Source organism: Accipiter gentilis, chromosome 11 (assembly GCF_929443795.1).
Source record: "Accipiter gentilis chromosome 11, bAccGen1.1, whole genome shotgun sequence".
Lineage (NCBI taxonomy): Eukaryota > Metazoa > Chordata > Aves > Accipitriformes > Accipitridae > Astur > Astur gentilis.
Window position 1 is genome coordinate 11,147,895 of NC_064890.1, and position 21,341 is coordinate 11,169,235.

General features: G+C 37.9%; 1 protein-coding gene across 13 annotated transcripts in view; it reads left to right on the forward strand.

Annotated features, from left to right (window-relative positions):
* The window catches only part of CACNA2D1 (calcium voltage-gated channel auxiliary subunit alpha2delta 1), a 427,231-nt gene that overhangs the window by 53,362 nt on the left and 352,528 nt on the right, over positions 1 to 21,341 (forward strand). For all 13 annotated transcript variants that reach the window (XM_049813813.1, XM_049813814.1, XM_049813826.1 and 10 more), the window contains exons 2-3: positions 2,747 to 2,828; positions 20,689 to 20,805. In XM_049813813.1, coding sequence (XP_049669770.1) covers positions 2,747 to 2,828; positions 20,689 to 20,805 — 199 coding nt within the window. The remainder of the gene's footprint in view (positions 1 to 2,746; positions 2,829 to 20,688; positions 20,806 to 21,341) is intronic.

The window sequence follows — 21,341 nt, forward strand, 5'->3', positions numbered from 1 at the left end:
AGACTACCTCTGGAAATGGCATATCAGTAAGGTTTCCATTGAAGACACTTGCTCAAGCCTTTCTTCCAATATACACTCCTATAGTTCCCCATTAAAAGGTTCTGTTGTTAGTGAAGAGGTTTACTCTTACTAATTTATTAGAAGTTTATTACAATCAGATATGAGATGACTGAATTCTTAACAAGTGTTCTAGTACCCATCAGTCCTTTTTAATTGCCAAAGGGTTTGTCCCAGTAAGCATTTTTTACATTCCATGTTACACCTTTTTTTTTTCAACTTTCACAATTTTCTGTGCATCCTTTTTCCTTGTGGAGAATCCAGTGAGTATTTTATACGGTGGAACTCGTCCTGTCAAGACTTTAGAACTATTCTATTCAGAAGCATTGATTTTGCAGTCTTTTAAAAGAGTTTTTTAAAGCTTGGCCCAAATTAGAAAAAATACCTGCAAGCAAAATAAATTGTTCATGGAAATCTAGATAATCACAACCTGTGTGATAAGGCCTCCTCTAGCATTATTGATTTGGCATACATAGTCATTCAATCAATGTAGTCTTCTTCCCAAAATTTTGGGATTATAACAGCATTCTGCCATCTAGAGTGGAAGTCAGTCTTCGTTGAGTGCACTGAGAAGATTTTAAAGGGTAGAGAGTCTTCTGAAAGCTTCTAGTCCCTGGGAACTAGATCAATAAATATTGTTCAGTGCTGAATGAGAATAGTGAAATAATTTTAGTCTAAAACTTTTTCATGACTTTTTAAAAAAAAAAATACAGGGTGTTTTAAGATGTAATTTTTTTATGTCTGAAACACCTGGAATCTAGTGAGGAAATAATGGAAATGCTGTACAGAGTGAAATCACTGTTCTTTATCTAAAGATTTGGAAGGGAAAAATAAAGATATGACATAATAGAAAATAAAGGATATGACACAATGGAAAATAAAGGATATGACAAAATAAATTAGAGTGTCAAACAAGCCAGGCCAGGGACTGGAGAGAGGATGAAAACAGTAGTATCACGGACAGAAGCTATGGTTAATGAGAAACCATGGTTAACACTTGCTAGTTCAATTTCTGCTACAGATTTTTCATGCAGGCCTCAAAAACACTTTGAGCTAAACCTTCAAAAAGTTCTTGTTTACTGTGTCAGAGTATTCTGCTTGTGTGAAATCAGATTCAAATAGGATTCATGAGAAACAGTGTATTGTTTGAGGAGCGACCCATTATGGATTGAGAAGAGGGATTTGTCTTAAATCTGGCACTTTTGTAAAACTCAGTACCTTCCTGTCTAGGTAGTTCCTATTCCTACCTGTGCACATGTTATTTTGGGCTGCCAGAAGGTCCTTCATGTTAGATGTCACAGAGCTAAAACTTTTGTGTTTGGATGACTAATTGCTTTCTTCTAAAGCATGAGGAAGGATCCTTTAATAAAAGTAGCCAAGTTGCAACTCCTTAATAGAGATTGTACCCTTTTAAGATATTGATTATGGTTTAACAAAAAATGTATTAATGACCATGGAAATAAGGAGTAAAATCAGTTCTTCACATTCTTTCTTAGTCTTCTAAATTTTCCATATTGCAGCAAAAATGGAGTCCCTCTTTTCCTGTCTTTCCTACTTTCATGAATAATCTAAGCAGTCATTCCTTGGGTATCAGATTAAGGATAGGAAATGACTGGGATATATATATGTATCTGTTCCAGGTTTCAGAGCAGAGAGCTGTGGTAATGACAGGGGTGATAGGATAGATGAGTTGGAGATCAAACTTTCTGGCTAGGCAAGCGACACAACCTCCTTCTGAACATGGACCTCACTGGAATAAACTTGTACTATGGCTCCTTTCCTGTTACAAAACATGACATGGCACAAACCTTAAAACCTGTATTGGTTCCAATGCTTTTCCAAAGAGTCAGGTTTACTGGGCACAGGGAACCAAGCATGCACAGCAGCAAATCACTGCCTGCTCCCTAGTGAAAAACAGCAGCCAGGGGTGGGCATGTGTTGCCAAAACAGCTTGTGCCATCTATGTCTGCTGCTGCGTGTCCCACTGTTGCTTCCTTGGAGTGTCTGGAGAGGGGCTACAGGCCAGAAGATTTATCCTGGTTTGTCAGCCTGCTCCCAGTTGCTCTTTTAATCTGCTTGGGCTGTCTGTTGGGAGAAGGAACTCAAGGCCCTCAGGAAAGGAGGAGTTGCTGGGAGTGAGCTGCAGGTCAGGCAGGTTGTCCTGGCAGGCAGGGTACCAGCTCTGTTGCAGTGATCTTTGCTATAGGTAGTAATGGATACGATAGCATGCTTGGTTTACAGCTGGCTTAGTGTATGAGAAGAATCAGGTCATCAAGGCTGGGTAGAGGCTCTATTGAAAAAAAAAAGAAAAAAAGAAGGTAAGTTAGGCTCTGTCACATTTAGAAACAGACCTTAGCACCTGTCAACAAAAGGTAGCTACAGTGATATACTTGCTGGAGAAGACAGTGTCTGTCCTGGAGAACACCAGGCAAACTCCAGCTGATGAAAAGTAAAAGAAAGAAAAAAGCAAGTGACTTAGATTTGAGTCAGTGAAAGAGAACACCATCAGAGTGTAGTTTGAATATTTTGGTCCATTCCAAGGTTATTAATTTTTAGCAAAGACAAGTCTTGTACATTTTGTATTCAATTTTATCAACATATTCTGACTTTTTGCCCTTTTCTTGTGCTGTATAATTGTACGGAAGTTTCATTTGCCAGTGATCTGATTAGATGTCTCTCTTTTCTGTAGGATAAAATCATGGGTAGATAAGATGCAAGAAGATCTTGTAACATTAGCACGAACTGCAAGCGGAGTGGACCAGCTTGCTGCGGTGAGTAAGAAGATGCACCTTGGACTGCAATAACTAGAAAGTAAAGTGAATGGTGTGCCTCATGTAGGCATTACAATCATTTCATCGCAACATAGTAAAAAGATTTTGGGGAATTAAACTCTGCAGTGCTTACTGAGAGAGAAATGAATAACACAGACATCTATCAATTCAATCTTTTAATGTTACAGTACTTGCTCATTGCTAATATTTAATTAGCTCTGCAGTATCAGACATAAGGCTTACCATTGTTGCAACACTTCCACCTGAAGCAAGTGCTTTTATGCTATATGTTTGTCAAATGTGGTATCCAGGAAGCAGCTGTTCACAGCAGTGGAGAATTCTGCTCTCTGTTAACAAGGGAGACTATTTTTCTGACACACATTTCCTGAAAAGAAGCAACTTTTGGTTAGAAGAAACATAGATGAGAATGAAAACTACTTTTGTTCAGCTGTTCCAATTTAACCCAAAGTGTTTTAGGGAAGAATTTACAATTCTTCTGTCATTGAGAAGAAACTTTTGTGCTATATTCCATTCATAGAAGGTAAAAATACATCTGAGATTCCAGAAAAATGAAGTCACAATTCAGAAAATGTCAGGATTACGCTGCCTATACAACTTTGTGTGTATACATCGTGATCCAGCCTGTAACCACATGATCAGACATTTCCTTCTCCCTATCCCTGCACAAATCTCATGGCTCCTTCTGTGAACTGATGGATCTCTGGGTTGATGTAGGACTGTATAATGAAGGGAAATTTTGCTGTTCGGTCAGGAGAAGGAAGTTATTCTGTCAGCCAACAAAAGCTCTTGGTGCTGGGGAAGTGAACATGAAGATGTGAGATTTGTTTTTCAGAAGTCATAATCTCCCAAAATGATCCATGAAATGAGTAGTAGCTGTGTTTCAAAGCCATGAAGAAACACACAGAAAAGTCAGGTGTGAAGTTTCTCAGATTTAGCACTGTATATTAATGTATCCCTTTGACCTTAATGACTTTTTACCCAGACTTCCACATTTCTCATGTGAATGTTCTCCTAGAAGGACATTTTCTCTTTACTGACTATAAGTGGAGGCTAGATGACTTGTTCAGATGTCCGTGTATACACTGTGGAAGCTTCAGTTTAGATGAGATCACCACTGTCCTATAGAAGGAAAGGCTGTGTCACTGGATGTACATGAGGAACATAAATGAAGATTGCAGAGATTATTTTAGTTCTGGCCTTTTTTGGTGTGCTTCATATTGCAACACAATTTAAGGCAGATGCTTTAGATGCACTTTTTAATCTCGGAAACCCCCTGACAAACTGAAAATGAAATCTTGAAATCCTAACACGAAGTATCAGGTCAATAGACACATGGGTTTCCAACATAGAATCTCAACAACACAGGAATGTCTATCTTTTGGGCTTTCTGAGGAACTGTAAGCTTTACATAGCATGGAACACTGATGGCAGTTTTTGTAGGTGGATTTCACATGTATCTGCTGACAGAGGACAATGAGGCTTGTGAATCATGTCTCTCTCCAGGTTTTGGTGAGGAGTTTCTGGTAAGAGGAGGGAAGGGCCCTTTCTGCTTGTCTGATCTAGGTGTGATCTGTTCTCTCCTGCACTTGCTGTGTCTCTTTTTCCCTACTGTCTCCTCGTTCAGCATCATACCTCTGATCCACATCTGGACTTTCCATTTCACTCCTGCTGTGCTGCATGGGCTATTTTTCATCTCTCCTCAACATATTCTATGTTTTTGTCTCAGTTTCACCTTTGCTGCCTGACCAGTCTGCCTTTCTCCCTTACATTGGCTTCTTATACCTGTTTTAGGATCTCTCTCCTCAGCTTTTTCCAATTCAGCACCTCTCTCTGGGCTCTTTAGTCCAGAGAATTAGCATTTCCAAAACATTCTGTCCAGGTGTGTGTGGTCAGCCTGTCCCAATACTCCTATTGCATCTCTTCATCAAGTGTTTTTCTTCCCCCTTCTCACCTTTCCCTCTATCACTACTTTTCAGTCCCAGACCTGTAGTTGTCTCCTGTATACTTTTTCTATTTCTCCTCCCTTTCCTGTCTCTTCTCTCCTTATTCTTTGTCTGCCACTTTCCAGTCTGTTATCTCCTACTTCCATATCCCAATCTCTTGCCCTTTCTTCATTCAGTTTTCATCTCCTCTTTCTCCCACTGCTTAGACCACAAATGTATAGAGATCACCTGAGAGATCAGAGCAAGTCTGAGCTTTAGCTCATCACACTGTAGGAGTGATGCTGTCTGGGTTGGGATACACCTGTTCTCAGGGATTTAGCTGATAAAATCTCTGCAGATGCTTTTCAGGCTAAAATTTGTTAAACAACAAGGAGTAAAAAGTGTATCTTTGAATCTACAGTGCAGGGACAATAGAGTATTTCAAAGCGAAATGAGTAACAGAGGATTTCTGACTTGAGCAAAACAATGAGTTAATGTCTCAACCATTTTGCCTGGCATTTCCATGCAAAGACCACATAGTAAAATAGATAATGAAAAACCAAGAGATTGATGCTGTCGCTCTTTTTTTCCCTGAGAAAAATGTTAGTTTATGTAGTTAATATTAGGCAAACTTAGAAGCTGCTAAAACAGTCTGATAATGAGAACTGCTGGTCAAACATAATACTATGTAGTGCTACCAGCTATACTTAAAGTATACTACAGTGACATTCATGCTGAGAAAAAAATGTTAGTCTGTGAATACTGTAGGTAAGTTTCTTTTTGAAAGCCGAAATTTATAGCACACTTCAAGCAAATAGTAAGTTATCTCAGAGGGTATCTGCAAGGTGGTCAATATGTGCTTGTAATCCTAGGATTAGAAACATGAAAGGGGGATGTTTCCATGTAAAATATCCCTTTATATCAAAGCTGTTTGTTTGACCTAAATTGCATGTTTTTCTCTAGCCACAAGATTTTAATTAGGTCTCTTGCCTGCAATGGAGAATGCAAAGTCCTGCAAGGTGTGAGCCATGCAGCCTCTCCCTCTTTCTTCTTGTTTACAGGCTATTGTCTCTTTCCCATTTTTTAATTACATCATTTTTTTTCTGCTTGCTGCCTGTTAATGTTTAGCCAGATCTCTTCTGAAACAAACCACAATCTTGGAAACATGGAGATTACAAGACATTAAAAACAGCATGCTTGCATGCCTGTCACTTTTATTCACAGAACTTGCCTTCAGTTGCCCAAGCTTTAAAAATACTTAACAGCCAGAATGAATTTTCAGCTTTGATTCTGACTTATTACTTCTTCTAACTCCACAATTGTTTGGATCAAGTCTGTAGTGTTCATGTTTTGGAAAACTTAAAGTACATTTGTTTGTTTTTTCTGCCCCTCCTCTCTCCAAAAGCAGAATGATTAATACAAAAAAGAAGGAGCAGGGTGCTCCTGTTATAAAATAGGAGACCTGACTTTCTGTGAACAACTGTAGTACCAGAGGGTTGGAAAACTGTACTTTGTTCAGACAGATTTCTGGTAGGAGAAATGTTTTCCCTTGTTCTAGGGAAAATCAATTTTAATTTGGCCAAGTGATGAGGTTAAAGCTTGTAGCAAGGATGTGTAGCAGATTATAACCATTTCACAGCCTGGTCAGCTTCTTCCAGGTCGCAGGGAAAGAAGTCCCACTGATTCAGCTGAAGTTACAATCTGTGTCTGCTTCGTACAATTGAGTCTTCTATGAAGATCTCTAAAGTGACCAAGATAGCTCTCAAAGTAGCACAATTACTGTGTTCTCAACTGGAGTGAATTAGTCCTTAAAAAACCAGGGCTTTTTCAATTAGCTGCTGTGCCATGCAAGTTTATGGTGTTTCTGTAACTTGTTGAAGATATCTCAGGGTTCATCAGTGCTATACGTGATTGTATGTGCATTGGACATCTATGGGTCTTTGTGCTGCAGTAAATTGTACTACACAACGGTCTCATCTGGAGAAATGTGAAATACTTTCTTCTGGTCATCATGGAGAGGCATAGGAACACTGCCTGAACTCTCAAGTAATTTGATTTTAGACTGGGAGAGCTTTTGACCAGAGAGAATGTAAAACTCAGTGTAATACATACTTCCAAAGGAATAAAAAGAATAAAATCTAAACCACTATTAAACTCAAGTGAGGGACTTGTTCTGTGAATAGCAGACCTGTTAAGATCAGTACCTATGTAAAAGTCTGATTTATTCTGCAGTGTGGTCATAGATACCCAGGGAGAGCATTTTTTATATTTAAGGAGTTTATATTCAACATGTACTTAATTTAATGGAATCATGTTTAAGGAGAGGAATCTTCTCAGAGGAGAATTCCCTTTTGTTTTTCATTGACAAATTTCTTACAGTGGCTTGGAATCACAATCTTGTCCTACTGACTAACCACTCTTCCTCCTGCTTTTGCACATATAATAGAGCCATTGTAAACCATTGCAACTTTCATTAATCACAACTTTTGAAAACATATGTATAGGGAGGATACACAATAATACACTCATGAGTATTCCACATAGTGTTAAGAAAGAGAAAGTATTTGGCAACTGATTTAGTGAATTACTTCAGTAGTGATTATGTTTCGGAAAATATGAAAATCTTTATGCCAACAGACGTTTCACACACCTTTTCTCTTATTAGCAATGATGACAGCATTTGCCTGTGGTAGGCAAAATTGCAAAAGCAAGCTTGGATGCCATTAAATTAGGAGTTTTAAATTGAGGCTACACTTATCTATAGCCTTAACCAAGCAAACCAGTATAACTGGAGCAGAAGTAACAGACAAAATGGATATTTGTAGATGGAGAGGTAGGCGAGTGCTGAGGATTATTATGGTGCACAGGGGAAACATGATCTTTAATTTATACATATGCCTTTACTCACTCATTGATATTTGCCATACAGAGAGAATCCTGATTCAACCAAGAACTGAGCTCAGGTTTTCATTTTTCCATTTAGAGCTTTAACTCCAGGTCATTCTTCCTATGAATTAGTTGTGGTAAATTACTACTTTGCTGGTATGAATCAACACAAATACTAGTAACATCTAAATGTAAGTTCTGTTATCAGTAAGATCGATTGTGTCTAAAGTGTAGTTCCTCCTCGTGTCTTTCAAGTTTTGTTTATACTGTCTGGGAATGGTCTCAAAATGGTTTTCCAAAAATAGTTTTAAAGGACATTTTTAAATACTGCGTTTTTGGACATTAGTAGGAGTTTAGGCGAGATTTGGGAGAACTCCAACTTGGATTTAATACCAATGTAATATCCTCATTACAGTAATGCAAAGATTGCTTCAACAAGGCAGGAAGTCAGGATTCAAGATGCCAAAATACTCAGCTGGTTGAAAACTGGCAGAGCTCCACTGACTTCAGTGGATTACACTGTTTTACATTTGCTAAGAATCATGCCTAACAACATTTAATTTACAATTCAAGCAGGTAAAAAGTACTTTGGAAAAAAAGAAACATTTTTTACACAAGAAAGAGAGGCTATAGCTTGATTTTACTGCTGCTGTAGTTGCCCAGCTGAAAAGGGTATTGTTGGGTCCTTTCTATGATTTAACAGATTTTTTTTTCCCTAGAAGAGCAAAGGGAATGTTTATAAGAAAAAAGTTGTTATATATACAACAACTTGAGACTTGAAAGCAGGAAGACAGGATACACAGGAAAATCTTTGTTAAGGGTGTACAAGATGTCCAATGTGCTTCTTTAAATGGCTCTCAACAAAGACACAGCTTAGTATATGCCCTTTAATGTTATAAGTATTGTGTTTTTAAATAAAAAACCCCAGTCACGCAATTGTCCTTTTAACTTAAAAAGGTTCATGTAACTTTGTCTTACTCATGAACTCTCTGTGCTGTCAGGCATTATGAAGCTGCTCTGGTGTGAATGATGTGGTTTCTACAGAGCAAATAGACTTTGGGGAAAAAAAAAAGAAGGAATAGGCAGCAGCTTAATAGAACTTTAAAATCCATGTAGCAAAATAAATATTGAGGATGTATCTGATCTCACTAGCTTCATTTATCAGTAAGCATTTTGTCTTAGTAAAGACAAAAAACTGGACGAAGTTTGAAGTCACATTCTTTACCTGCAACAGTTACCTCAGCATACAGAAAAAAACAGGTGAAGAGCCTACAGAATTAAGTAAATACGTAGTCCCATTTTGATGGAAGTATGCTCAACTTCCATTTTTACACAGACCTTTCACAGCAAAGACCCATGACTAAGCTAATTGACAGCTCTTTTAATCTAATAAACTACAAGAAGTATGCTTCTGATTTCCAGCTCCTAAAATACCTCTAGGGACAGGAGAGAGGAGGGAGGGATCCCTGCAGTACCCAGAAAGGAAGGCCTCAGAGTAGAGAACATGCCTTATAGCAATGCATGAGCTTGTCTGTTCCAAACTGATTGAAGAGAATCCTCTTTTACATAAACACTGTATTAAAAATGTAGGTCTGTGTTAAGAGCTTTGACGTGACAAACACACTGGAGCTTCACTACGGCTGTTATGGCAAAAAAATGCCCATCTTGTACAGTGTAACCTTTTTAAGCAATGGCATAAGTGAACGAAACAGCAGATAGAAAGGCAGTTCCAAGGAAATCTAGTCTGAATCTGTTTCCTTTTTGATACATCACTGCAAAACTGATCCATGCATGATGTTCGTAAGGCATACTGTTATTACAGTCCCAGGAGCTGCAGTGAACCCATACAGACTGACTTGGCCTTTAAATGATATTCAAACTGAGATAGAAATACCGTTTCTTCCTCCAAAATTAGAGAGCTACATATGGGTATTTGGTATGTGGCAATGAGTTCCATTCACAGAATGAGTCCACCAGCAACTGTTAGAATTTTTTTTATTTATTTTATCTCTTGAATGCTGTTTTATAATAATTAGCTCTTCCTTGCCGAACACCCAGCCGAGGTTCTGCATGAGCACATTTCATCCATTGCTCAGTGTGAGGTCTGTGTGCCTAATGCACAGATGGTGCGAGTCTGCTGAAGCACTCAGATTGGCAGCAGATTCCCAGTCCATGCTTTTAGCTTTTCAGGTCTTGGATCAGTCTCTAGAGCTTAACTGAGATGAGTGACTTGTAAGAGAGACTGGTCTGTGATTTGAACTGTCCTGGAGCAGGGATATTCAGGAAGGCTTCCTTCTGCCAGAAGGAATTATAACCTAGGTGTAATTTTCTGTTGGACTCATTACAGATTTTAGCTAAGTTACTGTTATGTTCTGGAGGCTCTACAGATAGAGGCATGCCACTAACTTACTACCTATAGAAGCTGTCATATATAGCTTGCCTTGTTTTCTTCATTAACTGTGTAGAGGTCTGTGCAAGGGGAAGCTTTAACAGTTTACTTGAACTTAATGTAAAATTTGTATCTGGATGAGTCTTCCCTGCGGTCATAGGTGGTCTGAAATTCCTGCTTCAAAAGGTGGTTTGACAGACAAGTTAGCAGTAACCGTTTCTGTTCTATCTTATCTCTGTGATTGGCATGATATTTATGTGGCTCTTTCTTTAAAGTCATAAAGTTAATGGGATGAATTAGCAAAGGCTTTATATAAATTTGCGATTATTTATTAAAAAAATTAAGCTGGTCCATCGAATTGAAATTTCTATTTATTTTTACCAGGTTTACTTTTTTTTTTAATACTATATTTATCAGGTTGGATTCAGTTTAAATATGCTTTAGCCAAAGGCAAAGAGTTTTGTACCTCATGCTATTCTCTGATGAACTACCAGATGGTCCTAGGGGATATATGGCTACATTCCAGAATATACTACATTCACCCTTGTTAAGGTTTAAGTAATGGAGAGTTTTATAATTAAGAAAAATATAAAGAAGAAATGCGAGAACTTTTTTTTTTTAAGATGGTTTGATTTTAAGAATAACAATGCAAATAAATACATCTGGCTTACGTTTCTCTAGTGGTCTTGTCTATGGACCTTGAAAGTCTGAATTTGATTTGACAGTCTGAATTTCATTTGAATGTTGTGATTGCTATGGATTCTGATGAGTTTGTCAGTATTTTGACCTTGAATTTTAAGACACTTTTGACTTCTGAGCTATAAAATACTAATATATTAATGTGTGGTCTCCATCCTTCTTCACCCCTGAAAATGGAAAATGTAACTAATACCACAACACTTGTAGGCACAACTTGCATAACTGTGAAGTGGTTCACTGTGTGCCCTGGGTGTACTCTCCAGTGCTCTAAGAAAGGAAAGCAAGTGCTTCAATGACTCAAATATGGGAATTAAGGAAACTTTCATATTCATTCAATAAATTGTGCCACCAGTGAGGTTCACTGTGGCTGATCTTAAAAGTCAGAACAGTATTGTATCCTTTCTTTTCTCCTTTTGTCTCTTTTTGTTGTTCTCAATGGAACAAAAGACTAAACCACATTTTTAAACATAAAATAAAATACAGAAGACTTTTTACCCATATAAAACAAATACAACTAAATTTTAGTGTCATCTTGAAATGAAAATTTAAACAGAACAAGTGTTTTGAAGTTGTTAAAGCAATTCTTAATCCTCATGGTTTTATATTTGCTGCAACTTCCCTGAGTTCAGGCCATTTTTATGAGAGGCTCTGGTAGGTCTACAACTGAAGTTTTCCACAGAAGTGCAGTTTTGTTACATTGTTTTTCTAAGGAGAAGGAGAAAAATCTGAAAGCAATGAAGCAACTCTAATTTTTTTAAATGCCCTCAGTAATGTGTAATAAAATAGGCAGTTTATCAGAAAGTTTGACTGAGTGCGCTGTGATGAGGCTGGTGCTCTGAAATGCTTGAATTCTTTCTAAGCATAAATTGTCTATTGTACACTATTTACAGTTGTGTCTTTTGCCTCATCCCTAAGGCAAGGACACCAGTTTGCTGTCTGAGTGGGGTGTGGTGAAGGGAAGTGAGGTCAGGATTACTTTTAGAATGGAATTATGAAGGGGTTGGTACAGTGGAACATGGGCATTTCAGGTATTTATTGAGAAGTTGAACTCCATTTACCAGAATTAAAATAATGTATGAGATGGGTTAGACTGGTTAGAGATTCCCAAATACAGTAACATGTTTTTTTAGAACACAGTATTTATAAAGGTATCTCCCATTTGGAGTATGCCATTTCTATGTTCTATGTGCAACCAAATACCAAAGCTGCAGGCATTAAGAATAGAATCCTCCAAACTAAGTTCTGTTGAGTTTACACAGTGCTAACTAATGTCAAGATGTCAGGAAAATTAAATCACTTTTAAAAATGCAGGCTAGGAAATTTGAAGACACATCTGCAAGTTCTTTTTGTAATCCAAATGGAAATTAAGAGATTGTCAAAACACAGGGAAGCCTCATTTATTATTTGCAGATGCTACTCTCCCTCTGCTCCCTTAGCAATAAACTGGCATTTTGAAGAGTTCCTTCCTCCAGCAAGCGAAATCAGCTGTAAGTTGCTAAGAATAGGTGGCTGCATTAACAAAGCTTGCTCAGGCTCAAGGGGAGGGATGGCTTAATATTACCATAGTTTTAATTACTATTTGATGATCTGGATAATCTTTGAGCAAAGCACTGTTCTTGGTTCATTTATAACTTTCCATTGGCTTTAAAACTAATAAAATCTGTCCTATTGGTGCTTATGTTCAGGTGGTTTTTGTAGAAGCTGAGAGCAAATTAAAGATTTGCCTTAAAAAACCCCACACATGAATACTAACAAACACCCTAACGTTATAGCTAATCAGGTTCCAACTCCCGTGGCTAGTAAAACACAAAAAAAACTCTGCTAGTTGCCTGCAACTTAAAAATTACCTTTGGGGAGAGAGTCAATAGGTGTTAAATTGCATTAAGAGCAGCTGAGGCAGGACACAATTTCCTACGAATAAGTGAGTTTGAAAAATTTACATAAGTGCCCACCTCAAAATATGCGGAAATGCAGAAGAAACGTGAAACACTTTCTTCCTATTGTTCTTCTTCTGTTACAGGAAAGATTCACTTCTTGTACATGTTGTACTTACCATGAGTTGGGATTTTTGAGTTCTCATCAAGTCAGCTGAAAGCCTGAGCGAAAACTGCTGTGAAACCAATAAATGATGTAGTCTTGTTATTTAATGCTGTATTGCTATCGCTATGGAACAAAATCAAATGCATTTTTCTTAACAAAAGGGGGTTTATAGATCTGTTTTTGATGTTTGTACAATAGAAGAGGTACAAAGCTGAACTCTCATTTTATGAAGGTTTGAATACAAAATGTTAATTACAAAAATTACTTCTTAATTTTAAAGTCCTCTAGACTACTTTATTAATTATCAACAGTCAAAAGTGTCTGATAATTCCATCCTACAAAGTATACCTGATTATCTGCTTTCCTTTAAGTAGGCACCTGAGTGAGCCAATTGATTCTGGCACTACTTATACTCTCTCTGATGTTAACTGAAGCATAAGTGTTTCCAGCATCTTGCAGAATTCAGCCTGAATTACTTAAGAATGAACTAGCTCTGGTAAATTTTTCCTAATGTGCACATCACTACTATGAAATGTCATGGTTTTCAACCTGTCAGCTGCCCTGTCACTTGTCATCCTAGACCTTTACAGCAGTAAGTGATCAGGCAAGTGATTCTGAAAAGCAACAGCTACAGTAAACTGTTGGGGTGTTTTTTTCCTTTGTGTTGTTGCCATGAATTTCAAGAATGAAGGCATCTGTGAGTTGCTAGGGAACAGCTGTAATCTTGTTTATACATTATATATAGCAGAGAGTAAGACATATTTAAAATACTCAGACTGATTCCTTTGAACGTACAGAATGCTCCTTGGGAAGGAACATTTTTCAATGTGTTCCACAATGGATCACTTGTGATTCAAAGAAAAGAAATGCCTTGTGAGAAAGAAAAAATTCTCTGGCATGTATTAGAAATAGAAAGTATTAGTATAACTTTGGAAATAAGATATGGTAGTAAGAAGATAGAATTTGCTGCCTCTGGCCAAATTATATAGTTGTTTGTGATAATAAAAAAGTTGTGTGTGTAATAAAAAGTTAGCAATAATAGCTGCGTGCAGTAAAAAGTTAGTTGTGTGTGTAATAAAGTTAGTTGTGTGTGTAATATAAAGTTAGCAATAATAATCACTCACATGAATTGGAGTAGTTATTTCTGTTTTCCGACTTTTCCTCCTCCCAAGATCTCTTCATCTGTTTGGATGTCTGTCAAATGGTCCCCCATCTCCGCTTTTCTCACATAAATGAGATCATGATATGTAACTTCATGGCACTCACAAAGGCAAAAAATAAAATTAGTGAACATGTGGGTGTTACTAGTTGATACTTTGTTAGCTAAAAAAAGTTATTAAAACTGAAACTGTTTGTAATTCTGTAAAACATTTTGATAAAACAATATGATTTCATCAAAGTATTTGTTTTGAAAATTTTAACATTGCTCAAAATTTCAGTAGGAAATGTCCTTTTTTTTTTCAAACTAGATGATTCCTTTCTCCCCAGGATGAAATATGAAATCTGAGGGGAGGTCAGTCTGTATGATTTTTTTTGGATGGGGAGAGGGAGAACAGAGAGCTGACCAATATCCTGGGCCACGTTGAAGTAGATGTATGAATTAGAAAAATTCTTAAGTTATCCCATTAGCTAATTTTTTATTTAATATTCTGATACAGTTTATTAGGCGAGGTTTTTACTTCAATCAAGAATTGTAAGGTAACTCTTTTGCCTGGATAAGGAGCAGATAGAAATACTCTGTATCAGGATGAATACACCTCTGGAAGTGCCTGTTCCTTTCAGTACCTGTAAAGATGACTTCGATGCTTGCTCAGCCTTAGGTTTAGAAATCTCAAAGCTACATAAATCCCCAGCTGTCAGCAAAGAGCAAGCATCATTCTTCAATTCTTACTGGTTTTAGCAGAGAATTACACATTGAAGAGAACCAGCTTTGCTGTCGAGTTGCACCCAAAGCTGTACACCCCAGATGGGACTTCAGAAGCTATCCTGAACCTGCTGGCTGGGCTGGACCCCAGCAGCGTCCTGCACACACTGGGGTATTTCTGCATCTTGCTCCCCAGCAATCAAGGCTCTGAATGCTCTTTTACTTTGAGGGCAGCTCTGTACCTAAGCTACTTCTCTGCATTCGTGACATATTGTGCTGCAGCTAATAAGTAATCTGGAGTTGCTGGTGCATGAGGTGTCTGTTGCAGAAGTGCTGGCTCTGAACGTGGCGTCAGATTAGGTCATGCAAGCACCTGAGAAAAACATTCCCCAATTCTTCTAGTTCTGGGCAGTTAATGCCAAGATGATATCATTTCCTTTGTGTAGCTTCAACGTGAGTCAGGGATAGAGGGGAGTTTTAAACTCTGACTGCACAGTTTTAAGGGAGCTGGATGCTGGTAATGGGGTCTGTCAGCAGTCTCAGAGATGACAAGCAATGAACCAAGTCTAGGTTTCACCTAGGGCCTCCGGTCAGGAGTAAGAGGAGATATGGAGCCAGGGACAGGTTGGAGACAAGGTTGCAGTGTGGGTCCAACACCCATCCAAGAGACAGGACTGGAGAAAAGCTCTAACATACATCTGAGGGGTCCATCTAGGAGATGGGCTAACTATGGCATAGGGTCAAGGTTCATTGAAGGGGTAGCGCTGGAGGCAGGCATACCTGTCCCGTAGACAAGGACTGGGCTGAAATGGAGCCTGTGGACTGGGGTGCAGGCAGATGTTCCCAGCGAGGCAGGTCATGGTCATTGAGGCCTATTAGTGCCCCACGGGGGTAGAAAGCAAGAGACTTTTTGGAAGCACCAGGGGGAACTGGCCATGGGAGGCCTTCTCCAAAAGCAGAGAGTGGGCAGGAAGAGAATAGTTTACAAAACCTTTCTTTAAGTTTTGCTCTGTCCTGGGGGATTTTAATAAGTTAATTGCTTTAGTATATAAGCTTGTAAAATCTAGCTCAAGATTTCACAAGCACTCAGTATTTTGGTGTAGTCACTTTCAGAAGAGATGGAGAAAGACCTACCACTAAGTTTTGATTGATTTGGGGTCCCAAGCTCAGTAGTATCTTTCAGAAGTTTTACCATCATGATAATCTCCAGCTGGTCTAGACTGATTATAAAGCATTGACAGAAGTGTCCCATCAGCCTACCTGGGCTAAGTGGTCTTGAAAGTAGCACTGAAGTAAGAAAAATGGCAATAGATTTACCTTGTATAGACAGGTATTACTGGAATTGTTGAGTTATTTTGTTTCTCTATTCCAAAGCATATTTCAAGGTAGGAAAAAATACAGTGGTTTTGGTTAACATTTGAAATTCTGGGTTTGAACTTCTGAAGATCTTTTTTCATGTGACTTCTGTGTCTATGAAAGTAGTATTAAGTGATGGAACTGAGATTGGCATGTTCATGTCCCATGTTTGGGCCCTCGACCAAGTTACCACTGCCTGAAGAAAAGGCTCCATTGTTTCTTAAACTGGGAGAGTGACAGTTTCAAAACAAACAAACAAAAAACAGGCAAAGGAATTCTATTGTAGTTTAGAAGATCCAAAGCACAGATAATTTATTGCTCTCAGGAACTCTTTCTGAATTTAATAAAGCATGGGGGCCATTTAAATAAAATGTCAATGTTACAGAGGGTCCCAATACCTGCCACAATGCATCAAGAGCCATGCAATGAAGGTGCATCTTTCATTCTCTCTCAATTTGTACAGAAATGTTTGACTTTCCCTTGCGAGTCTTATAGAAAGCAAGGAGAATGTCTCTTTGTGAGAGATTTATAAACATGTCCTTGAAGACTGAGTGGAGAAGGGCATGTTCTGCTGAGGAGCTGGCAGTTTTTCTAATCTTTACCACATTTAACTATTGTCCTTCTTGTCTTGTTTCATCCTAATGTGACTCTCCCTATCATATTCTCACCCCTAAAACCTTGCAGTTCATTATACCAGAATAAGTATTCAGTATTTAGAAAGCAATTTTAGTACATTTTTGCCTGAATAAAGAAGTTCATGGCTATTGAGTTCAGGGAAAAATTGAAGTATTTTTTGTGCTATGACCTTACAGATTTTACTTAGTCATGCAATGAGGCTTTATTCTGTGAGAAGTGGTAGGGTTTTACTGACAATTTGGAGAGCTTTTAGCAAAACATTAGTGATTAAAGTACTGAAAACGATTTCAGACGTAAAAGCCAACAGAAACTTGCATTCATTTGGTCAAAGCAATTTAATGTATTTAAATTAGCTCTTCTTAACAAGCCACGAAGCCTGCCAAATTGCATTTTGAAAGACGAATGAGCACACCTTTGCTGATAACACTCTTTATGGCTATTTGAGATGCGTTTTAGCTAATTGTGTTTGACTGCTAGGTGGGAGGCTTGGAGAAGGAAAAGTTTGTCACAGGTTGCCAAACACAGAAGTGCATATAATTTTCCCCATGTGTTGTGCTGAACTGCTGCAGTACTACAGCTGAATTAAAGAAAAGGGGAGCAAGCAAGAAATAAATTATGTACGCACCTCTTAAATAATTAGTGAATATTTCTTACACTGTTCCTTGGTAGTTGTGGTAGGTCTCACACTTCAGGAAAATAAAGAAGTGTGTGAAGTTCTGAGTTATTTTGTTTAGGATGCCTTTTGTTTAGGAACTTGTGGGATAAATCTTCCACTGGCAGTAGAAGCAGGGGAGATAGATAGGTGCTCCAAGCCCTGCCATGGGATAAAGCGAAGAGGAGGAGAGAGTCACTGACTCGACTCTATGTGGGATCTTGTGCAAGACTCAAAGGTTTTTTGGGGGGTTGTTGTTCTGAATTTTTTTCCTTACTTTTTTTTAATCACTGATAAATAACAGCTTGTGAAGCCAGCCTCGGAGTCAGGCTTTCTCAGTGGTAGGACCCACAATGCCTGTTGTAAAGGTTTTAAGTTGAAGTATGATTCAGGCTTTTGAACTATTCTGATAGCTGGTGCTGGAGAAGAAAAATGTTTATTTTTTGCCTAAAAATGTACCCACTATACCACACTTTGACAGTCTGCAGCTTTCAAACCATTCAAGCTTGGAGGTATGGGAACAACTTCCCTATAGAAATGGGGTTTGTGAAAAAATTGAGTGCTTTCACATTGGGTTTTATAAGATCATACATTTGCTATAATATGAACAGATTACATACAGGGATGAAAGTGCAGATCTTCCATCCAGGTTCTCAATCCCTTACTAGTATGGCTTACTCTAACTTTGCTCTATATTGAAAGATTAAGTCCAATAAATTACTCCTATTGTGTTTCTGGTTGGTGGGGTGCAAAATCACGGTTGTGTGGATTCAGTGAGCTATCACCTTAACTTGTGCTGAGGCTGTTAGATCAAAGCCTGTTAGAAACCATATTTCACTAAGTGCTTAAAGATGTCAAAGAATTAGCACTACAGCACTTGCCCTTACATAGCTGGTCAGCGCAGTCTCCAAGCATCCCTATCATCCATCTGCTCCAAACCTGCATTACTTGAGCACATACTTGCCTGTGCCCCTACTGTGTATATTCTTTGCTTGTGGCCTTCTTAATGTTTGCTTATAATACTGAGTGAAAAATTTAATTAAAATGAAATGGCATTTTTGCAGTGAACTACTGCTTTTTCCAAATTTTAAGATGTTTTTGCCTAATTGAAACTCCCGAATGAAAAGGGATTATATTTCAATTGTTTTATTGCTTTCATCGTTGAGTAGCAGATGAAAAGCAATTGCATGAACAAATCTGAAAAAAAGAGAAACCAGGAAAAAATTGAACAAAGCAAACCAAACTTTTTCACAAGTAAAATGAATGAATGCTTTAAATTTTTAAAAAACTATTATTTAAAAACTTCCGTGAAAGTTATTTTACATTTTTCTAGCCTATTTGTAAAATCTTGTGACAATTCTTCTATAAATTTAGTTACTTTTGATGCAGGTGTGCTTCACACAGTCCTGAATGAAGTTTAAAGGATTTGGCACTACATTTCTCTTCAAAGAATAAAACACAAACACCTGGTAACACCCATCTTCCAGTGTCTGTTCCTTACGTGACTGGGGTGAATAATTGCTGCTGATGGGAAAACCTGAGTTTTGCCAGATTTGATGGTCACTCCAATTTAGATGCTCCTCTGAAATTTCCATTCTTGATTCACACCATCTGGATCTATGAAACTGATTTCTACTCTTGCCTTGCCTGTAGGACTGTAAGGCTCATCTGGTCACTACAGTCAATTTGACTCCGAATCCCACTGCTGACTGTGCATATTTAATGAGTTTCAGAGAAAACTGTAAGAAATTCTGTTGTGTTAAGTTGTAGGATAAAATGTCTTTATTTCAAATTTTGTGGTCTAATTTTTGGCCTATAGGCCATTTCTACTATTAAGATCTGTTCTCAGGAAAAAAACCGAAGAGATTTTGGGTTATACCTAAGAGAAACTTTATGTGTGGCAATTTTGAAAATCAAGCATCTCAAAAATATCCAAACTATAATCTGAGCTCATTAAAAACTATCTTCTTTTGTAGTGGTTTTCTGCTCATGATGCACTGATTTTTCAAAATAATTACTACTATATGAAGAATTAAAGCATATTGCAATTACTCAGTTACGAGTGGAAAGGAAAGACTCTTCTTCTGCAGGAAAAAAACCAAAACCCAACATGAGTGTTGTGAAATTCAAAAGTGGTGAAAGCCTATGACAGTTTATGAGACATGCCTGATAAAAATTTGCAGCTATAACTGTAGCTGTCAGAAATTTATTTGTGATAAATACCCATCAGCTACAAGCACCAGAGACATACTTTGGTGAGTTTCTTTAAGGTCTCCATAGCTTTAACCCGAGAAACCTGGCGGGGCTGGGAGACTCAATCTGGTCTGCAGTTTCTCGGTTCTTGTGCTGGATGGCAGCCAGTGCATTAGCGCTGGACCCATTCCTGCCTGTGCCTGGAATTACTCCCTGGGAGACAGCACAGCCCCCACCAGGCAGCCTTGCGGAGAGGCAGAGTACTTGAGTAAACTCAGGCCATCTGTTGGTTGCATAAATTAGTTTTCCCCTTTTGCCCATCTAGCCATAAGGCATCCACTTCTTTTTTTTCTTTTTTTTTTTTCCCCAAATAATGTATTTTTTCTTTATCCATCTGTAGTAGGACAGAGATAGGCAAATGGATTTCTTGCTACTTTTTTCTTCTTTACTTGTTGTGGTTGCATGCATTTCATTGTAGTGGCTTTGTTTAACAAATCACATTATCTCCTTCATATATGTGTTCTGCTTTGGAAACAGTTAATGGCTCCTCACCAGAGATAACCTTTATTCATGATAGAGGAGAAACACTATATTAGATTATAGTTCCTTTCCCCTCTCTCCCCCATCTTCCCCCCCCCCTTCGTTTTTTTCTCCGTTCCCTCCCCTTTTTCTTTTTTTCCTTTTTTTTTTCTCTTTTCTTATTTGTTTTCTTCATCTTCCTCCTCTTTCCTCATGAATACTAACACTATAATATGAATAAATAGATAAGGGACTAAACCGATTATATTAGCATAACTTAAATGATTTACTTCAAATGGTATGTTTGTTGTTCAGCATTTCAGGAAGAATTAAATTCAGCAATAACTATCAACTTCAGTCATTTTAAAGGATCTCCATTTTAATTTTCTCTTAGCACTCTATGGGAATCAGATTCCTTGAGCATTTAGCAGTTGAATAGTCCATCACTAGAAACAGTCAGTTTTGAAGCTTTATTAAATGATTTTTAGTAGCACCTCCTACCTCTCAGACAAAAAGGTGTAGTATTTCTTTCACAAGGCACATTTGGATTTTCCTAGCAATAGTCTTTCTGATGCTGTCCAGTAGGAACAGAGGACATCTTGATGCCTGTTCTGTCAAGTCACTTTGCTTATTTTGAATGTCTGCTGCCATTTTGCTTTATTTCCATATTTTTCCTCTTGCAGATTTATTTGAAAAACAGAGATTTGTATACTGTAGAAGCCAACAACCCTCGTCAGCTAGTGGAAATTGCAGCCAGAGACATTGAAAAACTTCTGAGTAACAGGTCTAAAGCCTTGGTGGTGAGTACTAATGGGTTGGGTTTTCTCTTTAGCATTTAAAAAAATATCTTTATTTATCATTGAAACATGCTTTTATTGTTATTGTTGCTGCCTATACACTTAAGGGCAGTGTCAGCCTGATGTGTACAGGACATGACATGTAGAAAGATGGCTTGTGACTTCATGGTAGAAAATGAACTCTTTAGTTCATTGGCATAGGACAGATGCTTATAATAATGACAGACAGATTAGGAACCATGGCCAAGTAACAAATCAAGTTATAAATAGATTGGAAAATATTCCTCTAAGTGACGCACATGAATGTTTATGACTTGAAGATCACTGTACTCTACAGTCAGTAATGATCTTAGGCAAACAAGAAGTAGAGGGTTTTTTTAAAATGTGATTTAAAAATAATGGTATCTTTGAAGTCACGATGTTCATTTCGGTATTACTGCTAACTACATCTGTTGATATTTGGTCTCTTCATCTTTTTAGTTACTCAGTCTTTCTTGATGGTAACAACTAATTCTCCTTCAACAAATGCAGCTGTGTGT